The 13,441-nt window shown below is 45.3% G+C and overlaps 1 protein-coding gene across 5 annotated transcripts in view; it reads left to right on the top strand.

The window, feature by feature from the left end:
• Positions 1 to 6,878, top strand: part of ODAD1 (outer dynein arm docking complex subunit 1) — a 210,052-nt gene extending 203,174 nt beyond the window's left edge. For 4 of the 5 annotated variants that reach the window (XM_063942772.1, XM_063942769.1, XM_063942773.1 and 1 more), the window contains one exon: positions 2,849 to 3,119. In XM_063942772.1, the coding sequence (XP_063798842.1) occupies positions 2,849 to 2,935 (87 nt within the window). In that variant the 3' untranslated portion in view covers positions 2,936 to 3,119. Of the gene's footprint in view, positions 1 to 2,848; positions 3,120 to 6,600 lie in introns of those variants that run through there. The other variant, XM_063942770.1, reaches the window with a different exon arrangement.
• Positions 6,879 to 13,441: the final 6,563 nt, after the last annotated feature.

The following is a 13,441-nucleotide window of genomic DNA, read 5'->3' as shown; positions in this document are numbered from 1 at the left end:
GTGTGTGACAGCCGCTGTATCTGCATATGAAATTCTGTGTTACCGTGTCTTCCGGGAAAACATTGTAGCATAGCATTTCGTATACAGATACAGCCACAGTTGCACACAAAATATAGGCATGTTGCATATCATTTTAATCTGGAGTGTTTGCTGTTGCATCTAATTTGCATAATGATGCGAATAAGAAGCATTTTCGGGGGGAAATTAATAAAAAGACACCCTGCGTTAGCAAATGAACTCACAACTAGGTGCGACTAGAAGGGCTATTTAACGTGACTGCAGAAAAGATGCATTTTGGCAAAAAAAGATGCCCAACATTAGCAGAGCTGCCCAGGAACTGCCAACCCACTCATGCCAGGTATCTCGCGGTGCATGGCGCATGGAGGCTAGAGGTATCAGTACTAAAATGAATCAGAAACTTTTAGAATAACATAGCACAACAAAAGTCAGACACACGTGTATGTTCTCATGTGGTAGAATTTTTAGTTTAACTTCCTATTAACAATCATTTGAATTGCATTAAAAATGCATGTTAAATGTGTAATTTTATCTCCAGTGGGTATGCAGTCATACTGTGCAGTTATTGTTTAATGCACTGTAATAGATTCTCTTCAATGCTTCTAGTTTCTCCTATTTATAGTTTGTAATTAAATGTCATAATTTATTATTTTATATCATATGATTTAGAGATTTAAATCTAGAATACAAGTACTATTAATATTTATTCTTTGTTTTTATGTGACGTAAAAGTTCCCAAAGTAGCTACAGTACATTTAGCTGAATCATAATAATACATGTGTTACTGACTCACCATGTAATGTTTGTGTTGCTGGCACTGTGTACTCATAGCTAACATCTAATGGGCCCTACACACTGGCCGATCCGCAGCCGAGCTGCCCGACGGCGGATACGGCCGACGAGCGACCCGGCGGCGGGGGGGCAGTGACGGGGGGAGTGAAGTTTCTTCACTCCCCCCGTCACGCGGCTCCATTGAAGTGCAGGCAAATATGGACGAGATCGTCCATATTGGCCTGCATGCACAGCCGACGAGGGACCAGCGATGAACGAGCGCGGGGCCGCGCATCGTTCATCGCTGGAGCCTCCACACTGAAAGATATGAACGAGTTCTCGTTCATTTATGAACGAGATCGTTCATATCTTTCAAACAAATCGGCCAGTGTGTAGGGCCTATAAGGCAAAGCAAATATTTTAACGTTCCATTTGTTTACAAAAATGTGAATGAAGTTTAGTGTTGCCTTAAGTTGTATTACACTGACAGGAATGCAATAACTGTATTACGAGTTTAGTAAACAATGAAAGTTATTACAATCAGTAATGGCGCTATATAATATTTTGCCACTGTACCTCAGTGACCTATAAACTCTGCCTACTATTCGTGAGTTTCAGTCATCGGCTATTTCTTACCATGGTCCTATCAGGAACATGGACTCTTTCTTGCATTAGAGGATTGCATAGATATTCAATAATAAAAACATGGAGAGATTGTCCACATCTCTTTGCTACATTTGTTGACCTGTTCATCTCGTAACTCAGATAGAAGATGGACAGTTCTTTAATGACAAACAAAGAGTGATGGGTAGCCCATCTTAACAGCAGTTTTGGTGATCATTATAGACTGTTTTCCTCTATCTGACAGGCCCACAATGGGGTACAGGAATCCTGCAACCCTGACTTGGAAAACAAGACATTTATTAGCATCCATACATGCAATTCTAAGCCTAAACAGCTTTGACTCCTCAACACCGTTGACCTTGATTTCTTATAACTGTGGGAGGTGGCTAAACTACAGGCCATGGTTATACATTAGTTTGTTAGAAGGCCCATATATTTACCATAAGCTAATTATATGGTCAGGCAGCCACTGTACTACTTATTATTGTTAGCGTGGCTTCTTCCTCCTGTGGTTTAACCAAGTTACAATCTTCTTCTTCCTTGAACTTATTAGTTCTATACATAACCCAATAAAGCTGAATTCCATATCTCAGCAAGTGGATATTCCAATACTCCTAAGGGTGCTACTGGCTAGACACATTGCACACATTTTATACAGGAAATCAGTGAAACGAGTATACATATACATATATTTACATTGAGTCATGATACTTCAATACCCTAGAATCAGTTTACTGATCCACCATTAAAAAAAAACAACATGTTCTACAGCAAGTTTCTGTTCAGCCAGCTTACATACTCACCCTAACCTGTTTCCATGACGTGACGTTATCACTGTTCACCTCGTCAAGTTGGTGATGAATTTCAGCTGCTGGTGTGCACTACACACCTCAATGTGTGACCATGTATCCGCCAGCCGCGTGTGTGTGTGTGTGTGTGTGTGTGTGTATGTATATATACATATATACATGAGAGCGAGAGCGCTGTGTTGTAAGAGACATTGAAAAACCTTTTTTTTTAGGCTATATCAAGATCACAGTCACAAAAGGACTCAGAGCCTGATAAATTGTCTTGAAAATTATCTTTATATAGACAGTAATGTGTGTTACTTTATTGGATTAAATTTAATTTTTTTCATGACTGTTTTTGTAATCATACATACGGCAATGTTTGATTTGAGGTTTATGACTATATTAGAAGTTGTTGCTGGTGCCTTATTGGTGCTCTAATGTGCAGATCAAGGATGATTAACGATAGAAAACGATCATATGTCTCTGTTATCTCCTTTCTTATATCCCTATTATCTTACGTCATCATTATATGTTGTATTGTGAAAGTGAGTAAAAGGTGAGAGAAGTCTAATATGTGGCATTGAGAACCCTCACAGCAGTCAGGCAACCACTTCATTAACTTTTATATATTGCGTTTTTCCTAGGTACTTAAAAAAGAGGAGAAAGCCAGCAGGAAAGGAAATCTGAATGGAAGTGCTCTTGCTAAGATGGGAACAATGGCAAAGAAATGATTGCAGCCAGAGTAACTGGAAAAGTAAATAACTGGAAAAACTACAGTGTTGCATGACATTACATTATTTGACTAGTGCAGCGCCCAAATCTTATTATTGGGCATTGACTCAGTACGAAGCGCAGCAATCTAGCGCACAAACAGACCAAACTTATAAAAGCCAATAAAATGTTAATGAAACCCAAGTACAGCTTTTTGTTTATCTTATTGAGTGAGAAGAACCACACCGGTATGGTTAGGGCTACTCTAATGAATGCATGGGACACATCAGGGCCAACAGAAATCTTGGGGCCCTGTACAGTTATATCTCTGGGACCCCCTAGATTATATATACTGTATATTTATATATTTTTATTTCATTTATTTTATTTATCTGTACACATATATAAATATGTATATCTCTCCTTCCTCCCTCACACACTCCACAGTCTTTGTTTCCCAGCTCCCTCACCCCATCCCAAAGCCCTCACCAATCCACTCTTACCCTGGGGAGAGACTCACCTGTGCTGTACTCCCCAGTATCCAAACCTGAACGCGCACAGCAAGTACCATGCGGCCCTCACACCCAGTGCTGAAAGTAGGGTGGTACGGGGTGGTAAGGAGTACCAATAAGAAATATGGTGGTGGAACTCAGTACTACCAGCCCACCACTTGGGCAAAATTTATATGGGGCATTTTCGTGTGTGGGACATACAATGGTGTCAGTGGCATAACTGTGTGTGGCATAATATGTAATAGGCATTACGGTGTGTGTCATAATGTGTAATGGGCATTACGGTGTTTGGCATAATGTATAAGGGGCATTACGGTGTTTAGCATAATGTTGCCATGCCCCTATTGTCATGTAGCCACTCCCCTAGTTTTGTGTGACCACGCCCCCACATGACACGTTACCACGGCCATTTTTACTATCAGTACCACTAAGAAGAAATTTCTACTTACACCACTGCTCACCCCCCACCAAAAGAGACTGGCGCAGGGCCCGGGAATCCTAGCCAGCGGAGCTGCTGCCATGTCCCGTAATTGCCTGCAACAGAGCTGGACCCAAAAGAGTGCAGCACAGTCTCTGTGTGTGCCCTATTTGGACAAGACGGCTCACATCCCTGCTGGGCACTAAGTGCGTATCAGTGGGGCCCCTCTGATCCTTGGGGCCCGGTACAGTCTCCAATTATAATTTTTCAATGCATATCAGGTGACTACTACAAAATTGCAACAGGGCTGTCAAGAGTATATCAGATCCCATTGAGAACCATTGTTTATAGGTTATCTGTCTTTTCTGGCGCAGTATATAGTACTTTAGACCTTTTTTAGTATAGCCTATCTCTTACAATTATTAGGTTGTTTTTTTTATAGTACTACATAATATGTTGATAGAAAGAAACCAGCTACAGTATATTTCAATTTCAGAAGTTTATTTTATTACATTTTTTTTTTAATATGTTTAATGCTAGACAGATCTCAGAAACCGGATATCCCTGGTGCATTATTAACATGTAACATCAATTTGTAAGTTGTTAGTTCCGTAGTGTGTCTTAGCGATTCAGATGTTAAGATTTACTGTACAGTATGTCACTGGCTCTTAGCATTGACAGTACATTGTCATATCCACCCCATGTTGTGTCTATATACCCATCAGCTTTGCAACAGCATTTATCAGCTCTTATCAGCTCACATATCTATCTACATCAAAGTAATTTCTCTTGTTGCCTTTCACCAACCAAGACATTTGTGCGAATACAGCTAGGGTAAAATGTGCCCACCGTTAAATCATGTTTGTGACCTGCAAACAGCGGAGGCAGAATATCATTTTTCAATTTACAGTACTAATAGGAAGATGGTTCCGCCCCCAAAAAATGTCTCCCTCCACTGTGGTTAGGTCACAGATACTGTACACCTTAATGATGTTCCACTGATTGGTTACTTATATCTCTTCTCTTGTTTTTCACAGCCTATGCAGACAGATGTATATACTGATCTACGGAATCATTTATTTATTTGGCATCACATAACAAATTAATCAAATATACACAGATATATTGTATTCCTGTTCAGGACTTTTTACATTTGCATTCAATGGAGCCCAACTTCAACTCACTTTAGCATGCGAGGGGGGCGATTTGCAGTTGCAACAGTTTGCAAATAATGGGAACGGCTTTGCAACTCGCTCCCTTTGCAGCTTGCACTCGTGCCAGACTCGTACATTTTTTCTTGAAGCCCTATGGGGCTGCGAACCAAAATCCGCACTTACTGTAGCTGCACTTACAGGTGCGATATAATCGCGCCTAATTCAATCCCCCCACCCCCTTCCCCCCAATATGTTTAATCTATCTAAAAAATGCACTGGAAATAGAAGGCAAAGAAAAGAACCTAGAAGAAATATTTGCAGGCTTTGTTTCGGAAAATGTGACGTATAAGGCCATTTAATATTCAGTCACATATCTATCAGAAATTAACCTTGAGCCCCAGTTTCTGTAAAGAACAGTAGACCACACTTTGTCGTTTTTCTATCCAGTCAACAGTTTTTGGGGGAAAAATAGATGAGTGTTTTCCTCATAACTGATTGGACAAGGGTGGTCATTCCGAGTTGTTCGCTCGCTGCCGTTTTTTGCAGAATTGCGATCAGGCTAAAATCCGGCAGTTCTGCGCATGCATATGGCCCGCAGGGCGCACGCGCTAAGTACTTTCACACAAAACTATGCAATTTTACACAGGGCCGAGCGACGCTTTTCAGTCGCACTGCTGATCGTTGAGTGATTGACAGGAAGTGGGTGTTTCTGGGTGGTAACTGAGCGTTTTCCGGGAGTGTGCTAAAAAACGCAGGCGTGCCAGACGAAAACGCAGGAGTGGCTGGGGAAACGGGGGAGTGGCTGGCCGAACGCAGGGCGTGTTTGTGACGTCAAACCAGGAACCAAACAGTCTGCAGTGATCGCAATCTAGGAGTAGGTCTGGAGCTACTCAGAAACTGCAGGGAAATATTTAACAGCAGAACTGCTATCCTTTTGTTCGCAATTCTGCTAAGCTAAGATACACTCCCAGAGGGCGGCGGCCTAGCGTTTGCAATGCTGCTAAAAGCAGCTAGCGAGCGAACAACTCGGAATGACCACCAATATGTAAACTAACCTCCAAACACTTACTATGTATGAGTTTTAGTAAATAATCTCTATATCTACTTCCTGGGATGCTTAATGGAATTTGTTCCCTTTTGTAAAGAATCTTAATTGAAATCTGAAGTTGGGTAATATTGTCAATGGTTCAGAAGTAATAAAATATATTTTGGTCAATTAACTTTAAAATCTAAGATGGCGGAACCTTCTTGTTCGCAAATACTGTATAACCAGTGTATAGATTTTGTAAAACTAATGGGTCCCTCTTGTTTTAGTATTTAAAGGAAACAAATGCCAGTTTAGACCTGTGCGCTGTTCCTGTAGTGGCCCTGTATAAATACTGAATAAATAGCGAAATCTGAGGAAAATACTCCAGCACTTATTAAAGGCAAATTTAATTCATAAGACTGAACATTTCTAAATGTAAAAATGCATTATATTTATTCAAATACACAGTGAATCAGAAGATCAAACAACTAGTTTGCCACATATTAATAAAACGTTGATGCACTCTTAGAGTTTGATTTATTCTGAAATATAATCCCTGTTGTATTTTCTTTAGGACCAACAGCACAATTTAATGTTGAGGATTTAGGATCAAACAACAAAGAAAAATATCTGCATGTAATGTATACACGGTGAAACAGTGACACCCAGTGTATATGCTGAGACGTTCCATTCCCTACAGTGTTACTGAATAGACCTAAATAACTGACTTGCTCTTTTCTGTGATGGAGTATAGCCTTATTTTTGCTTTGTGATACAAGTATATCATCCAGGTGATCTCTGCCTTATTTACTTTGTGCCTTTTCATATTTCAGCATGTGCTTACTGGTAAACTAACCCCAAATAAAAGAAATGTTATTGAGAAAGGGTATTTATAGGATTGTGTACCAGATGAAATATTAATTTCCACCATAAGAAAGTTACAAGATACTGTATGCACTCTGACACATTACAAATTACAAAACAAAATACATTAAAACCAGTTTATAATAAAAATAATTTTATTTATAGAAGTGCTTTTCCCCAGCAGCACTCAAAGGGGTATATTTAATTAGGGTCGGATCCATTCCGACATGCATTTGTCGGAGTGGATCCGACAACTCCTATTCAATCTCATCTCAATTCGACTTTTAAAAAGTCGAATTGAGATGAGTGACCGGAGAGGGGGGAGACCAGCGGGGACAGCCGCGGGCAGACGGAGGAGAGCAGTGCTACAGCAGTGCTGCAGAAGGACGTCTCACAGCCGCCAGACCTCACAGCAGTGTCCACCCGGCTCCAGCAAGCGTGACCTCACTTGCTGGAGCCGGGTGGACGCTGCCGTGAGCGGCGCAGCTGTGAGACATCCTGCTGCAGCGCTGTGCTGTAGCGCTGCTATCCCCTGTATGCCCGCGGCTGTCCGGCGGCTCCCCCTTCTCTCCTCTTCTGGGTCCCACATCTCAGTCCGACATTTTTTCATGTCGGACTGAGATGGTTGGAAACGGGGCCAAATCCTGTAGAATTTGTCCCCTTTTCACTCAAAAGTACGTGAATCGGCAGCTATACCGCCGAATTCCACGACTTGTCGAATAAAAACTGCAGGGATTGAATAGGTCACTATTTGACCTTAAAAAGTCGAAAACTGCCGTCTATGATACGCAATTAGTGCGTATACTCAGGGCTGGTTCTACACCTTGTGGCGCCCAGTGCAAAAGTTTCCACTGCCCCCCCCCCCCCCCCCCCACGGTAAATCAGTAAAAAAATAGGGACGTGGCTTTATAGGGGAGGGGCATAGCCAAAGTTATGCCCCCAGTAGTTGTGCACCCAGTAGCTGTGCCCCCAGTAGATTTGCCCCCTGTAGCTATGCACCAGTAGATTTGCCCCAATAGTTGTGCCCCCTGTTGCTGTGCCCCCGGTAGTTGTGACCTCTGTTACTGTGCCCCTTAGTAGCCGCTTACAAACACACACACAAAAAAAAACAATACTTACCACTGCCCCGCTCCTGCTTCCCGACCACTGCTGCTGCTCCATCTGGCCACCCGCGGCTCCTCTCTATGGGAGAGACATCATGACATCTCTCCCATACCAGCGCCGCACAGACACTAGAGGTCAATAATGACCTCTAGCATCTGACAGGTGCGCCGGCTGCAGCAGACACCCACACAGCCCCTGGCGTCTGCTGCAGCCGGGGAGCGGGGTGCGGGTAGGTGGCGGGCACCTGTGGGGTGACTGCGGCCGTGCCCCAGGCCGCAGCGCCCAGGGCGCAGGCACTGCTTGCCCGCACCAAGAACCGCTCCTGTGTATACTGTAGTGTATGATTGGTGTGTACTGTATATGTACTTTGGGGGTCATTCAGACCTGATCGTGCGCTAGGTTTTTTCGCTGCGCTGCGATCAGGTCAGAACTGCGCATGCATATGCACCGCAGTGCGCAGGCGCGTCGTGCAAGTACAAAGCGGATTGTTGTCCAGTGATGGATTGAACAAAGAATCCGTTCGCACAGCCGATTGCAAGGAGATTGACAGGAAGTAGGTGTTTGTGGGAGTCAACTGACCGTTTTCTGGGAGTGGTTGGAAAAAACACAGGAGTGTCCAAGCGTTTGCAGGGCGGGTGTCTGATGTCAATTCCGGCCCCGGACAGGCTGAAGTACTGGGCTACTCAGAAACTGCACAAAACTGTTTTGTGCCGGCTGGCTGCTAGAAACAAAAAACTGCTAGTGAGCGATCAGGTCTAAATGACCCCCTTTGTGTGTGTAGTGTGTTCTCTGTGTGTGTGTGTGTCGTATATGTGGTGGTGGGTGTGTGTACTGTAAGTGTGTGTCACTGGCGTTTCTATAATGGGTGCAGTGTGTGCGGTGCACATGGGCCTTTGAGTCCAGAGAGGGCCCCCACCGCACACACTGCACCCATTTATAAAATACTTACCCCTCTGAAGTCCAGCGCCGGCATCCACAGCGCTGTTAGAACACTGTGAAAATGGCTCAGCGGCCATTTTCACGAAGATCTGCGCATGCGCAGTCGAGAAATCTCATGGAAAATGGCCACCGCGCCATTCTCCCGGAGATCTGCGCAGTAGAGTATGAGCCCTCTAGTGCTCAGACTCTACAGCGTCTGGGCAGAGAGGAGGGGGCCCGAACGGAGGAGGCTGAACACGGGCCTCCTCCTCTCTTAAAGCGCCCCTGGTGTGTGTGTATATATGGTGTGTTTGTGTATTGTCTATGTTTGTAGTTTGCACTGTGTGTGTATATTTGTGGGTAGGCAGGGGTTAAAATGAGCCGGCACGTGGCAAAACTGTGTTGCGTCTGTTATTTTTGGTTTCACCTTCGCCAGCTCACCTTGTAGTTGTTGTGTGTGTGCAATGTTCCTTTAGACAGTATGGGGTTTAGGCACTTTGTAAATTTCAGCTCCAGGTCCATGTGGACCTTAATCTGGCACTGGGCGGGGGGGGAAGTTTTATGAAGAGAACTGAATTGTAACATTCTATACTATCAACTAAATTCATCTAAGACAATGGGGATCATTCAGATCTGATCGCTGCTGTGTGTTTTCGCACAGCGGGCGATCAGATCTGAACTGCGCATGCGTATGCACTGCGCTGTAGCGTCGCACGGCTGCAACTGGCATCGGCGCCCTGCAACGAGATTGTGTGAAGAATCCATTCACACGGGCATTCGCAAGGAGATTGACAGGAAGAGGCCGGTTGTCGTGGCAACTGACCGTTTTTAGGAAGTGTCCAGAAAAATGCAGGCAGGCTCAGGCGTTTTCAGGGAGGGTGTCAGACGTCGGCACCGGCCCTAATCAGCAGGATTCTATAGCACAGGAAGAGTAAGTCCTGGGCTGCGCAGAAAAGGAAAAAGCTAAACGCTCGGTGAATGGTGATGTATGCTGATTGTCAGCAGCCACTTGGAAAAGGGAAATGCCAATCCCTAAATAACACACTACATAGAACAAAGCCAAGGTGCGGTCAACAATCAGATAATGGAAACATTTATTTTATAGAAATGTAACAACAAATCTCCCGGGAGTGTGATACAAATAAATTGACATAAAATTGAAAACTGTTAGATACAATATCCCTGAACATCCAGTACGGGCTTTATCAACAGAATTAGTGCAAGGAATTTCTTATGGTATATAAACCCCAAAGGTAGCGTTCTGAATGAATTGCACTAATACGGATGACTGAAGTGCAAAAGTTTGTGTGCATGAACAAGTCACTCACTTCATATATGTAGATCGCGGGCGATGGACTAAGGATGGGTGGGGGAAAGATGATGAGTTCAGTTTTGTCCATGGTGAGCTTCAGAGAGTGCTCAGATATCCAGGAGGAGATTGATGAGAGGCAGCTTGAAAGCTGAGAGAGGACAGAGGGGGACAGATCAGGAGATGAGAGGTAGAGTTGTGTGTCATCAGCATAGAGGTGGTATTGAAGGCCAAAGGAGTTAATGAGCGCACCCAGGGAAGAAGTGTACAGTGAGAACAGAAGGGGGCCTAGGACAGAACCTTGAGGGACACCAACAGGAAGGGTGTGAGGTGGTGCCGGAGGCAGACACAGAGAAGGAGCAGTTGGTGAGGTAAGAGGAAAACCAGTCAAGGACAGTGCTTGAGAGGCCAATGTTTTGGAATGTTCGGATGAGGAGACGATGATCCATGATGTCAAAGGCAGCAGAGAGGTCCAGAAGGATGAGCAGAGAGAAGTGGCCCCTGGAGTTGGCCGAAAGCAGGTCATTGGTGACTTTCACCAGGGCAGTCTCAGTGGAGGGGAGTGGGCGAAAACCAGATTGTAGTGGATCGAGGATGGATTTGTCAGAGAGGTAGCTAGTGAGACGGCTGTAGACCAGTCATTCAAGTAGTTTGGAGGCGAAAGGGAGAAGAGAGATTGGGCGGTATCTAGTGAGTGATGAAGGGTCGAGGTTGTTTTTTTTGAGAATAGGTGAGACCTGAGCATGTTTGAATGGTGAGGGGAAGATGCCGGTAGAGAGCGATAGGTTAAAGAGATGAGCAAGGTGGGAGCAGGCAGTGGGGGAGAGGGACCGGAGAAGACAGGAGGGAAGGGGTCCAGGGGGCAGGTGTAGGGGGGAGGATAATATGAGGGAGTGGACTTCCTTGTCTGTAAAGGGACAGAAGGAAGACAGGGTGGGATAGATGGAGGGGAGGAATGATGGGGCGGGGGGGCAGCAGAGGGGTGACGGGAGGAGATGTCATATTGGATATCCTCAATTATGGAGCTGAAGAAGGAGGCAAAGTCATTAACAGTGAGGGAGGAGGGGATGAGGAGGGAGGCAAAGGAGAGTGTTGAAAGTTTCAAAGAGACGGCGTGGACTGGAGGAATGAGAAGAGATGAGTACTTGGAAAAAGGATTGCTTGGCGAGGGAAAGAGCAGAGCTGTAGGAGGAGAGAATAAACTTGAAATGGAGAAAGTCCACCAGAGAGTGAGATTTCCTCCAGGATCGTTCTGCGGAGCGTGAACATTTTTGTAAGAAACGGATTAGTTTGGTGTGCCAGGGCTGGGGTATGGAGCGGCGGAGGGGGATAGAGGACAGGGGGGCCACAGAGTCGAGAGCAGTTAGGGAAGGGAAGAGTTATAGAAGGAGGCTGCCTGGTTGGGACAAGTCAGTGGAAAGAGGAGAGAGGAAAGTGTCGAGGGAGGGTAGGATAGCGGGGTCGAGAGACCCGAGATTGCATCTGGTGATGGTGGGTCTGGGTGTGGAGAGGAGAAGGGAGAATGAGGGTGAAAGAAAGCAGATGGTGGTCAGAGAGAGGGAAGGAAAAGTTTAAGACATCAGAGAGATCAAGGTTGAGGGAGTGACCGAGATTGTGAGTAGGGGTGGAGGCCCATTGAGAAAGTCCAAAGGAGGTGGAAAGAGTGAGAAGATTAGTGGAAGCAGCATTAGTGATGTCAATTGTTATGTTCTATGTACCCGGAACCCTGGAGATTGGGTGGCAACAGAATAGTTCCGGGTACAGATGCGTGAAGCTGTGACAGAACAGGGATATGCAGCAATACCTAACAGGAATTCTGACTCCATTGTCTTTCCCAAGTGGTCGGTCAACGCCTGCCAGACTATGGTTTCTTGGGCCAATGGCAGCCGCGTTTGACAGGCGGATTATTTCTGCCCGACTCCGATGCCCCCCGGCTTTAGTAGGTGACAAGGCGTTAACCGAGACAGAGAAAGAACAAGGGGAAAACTAAGACAGACACACAAGAAAATCGGGGGAAACCACTAAAAAACAATAAACTAGTATATGTGCGGCGCGGCCGCCAACAAAACTGTAACCAAGGTAATGCTGCCCGAACACCAAACACGACACCCTCGTAATTCGGCGAAGACAGCAATAGCGGAAACCTCCACAGAGAAACACAAAAAAAGTAGGAATAAATACGGCCACAACCGTAAGGTGCGGCAGAGCCGCTACTCACGACACCGGTAAAGGTGCACGCAGAAGGAACAGGAAGCCCAAGGCTGCAGATACAGGACTGGAAGGCTGGATAAAAATTCCAATGATCAGGCTCCGGACACCAGGACTCAGGATACAGGATAAACTGGCTGCACAGGAACAATCCAGGGGCAGGACACAGCTCCACAGGAAGCTGACAGGTTCTCACTGAAGATAGGAAATCAGGTGGACAGTAATGAACTCCGGATTCTGTCAGAACTGAGTACACAGGATTCCAGCTGGATACCACAAGGAATTTAATAGCACCAATACAGGATTTCCACTATCAGACAGGGCCTGGACACAGATGCAATACTGGACATGAAACTAACCAGGAACTGGAACATACAGGTATCATAACAAACTTCTATCACCAGCACTGGACTGCAGGGGTAGCTGGGTAATAAGGAAAGCACGCCCCAATCAGGATGGCTGGAAGCCAGGCACAAGGTAATGGGCAAAATACTAGCAGGTGAGGTTACACAGACAAGAGCCAGACTGCAGTACACAGACTCACCACATAATGACCAAATATCTAACAGGTGAGGCTTAACACATAGAAAACAGGCTGCAGTTACACAGACTCACCACCGGCGGCCAACAAGAGTCTTCTAAACAAGTATAAGGAAATTCTGGCATGCAACAGAGCTATAACATAAGATTCATGAACAGAAAGCAAACAGGAATGAACCACTGCCGTGGCTCATAACATCAATAGAGACGTTAAAGTCACCGAGAATGATAGAGGGGAGGTCGGAGGAGAGAAAGTGTGGAAGCCAGGCAGCAAAGTTGTCAAGGAAAGGTGAACAGTGGCCAGGGGGGTGGTATATCACTGCCACAAGGAGGTGAACGGGGTAGAAGAGGCAGATAGTGTGGACCTCAAAGATGGAGAAGGTGAGGGAAGGCTCAGGTGGGATGACACAAAAGGTGCAGTTAGGGGAGAGAAGGATGCCCACGTCTCCACCCTGGCGGTCTTCAGGTCTGA

The sequence above is a fragment of the Pseudophryne corroboree genome, chromosome 10 (assembly GCF_028390025.1).
Source record: "Pseudophryne corroboree isolate aPseCor3 chromosome 10, aPseCor3.hap2, whole genome shotgun sequence".
NCBI classification, from domain to species: domain Eukaryota; kingdom Metazoa; phylum Chordata; class Amphibia; order Anura; family Myobatrachidae; genus Pseudophryne; species Pseudophryne corroboree.
This window is presented reverse-complemented; position numbering and strand designations above follow the sequence as displayed.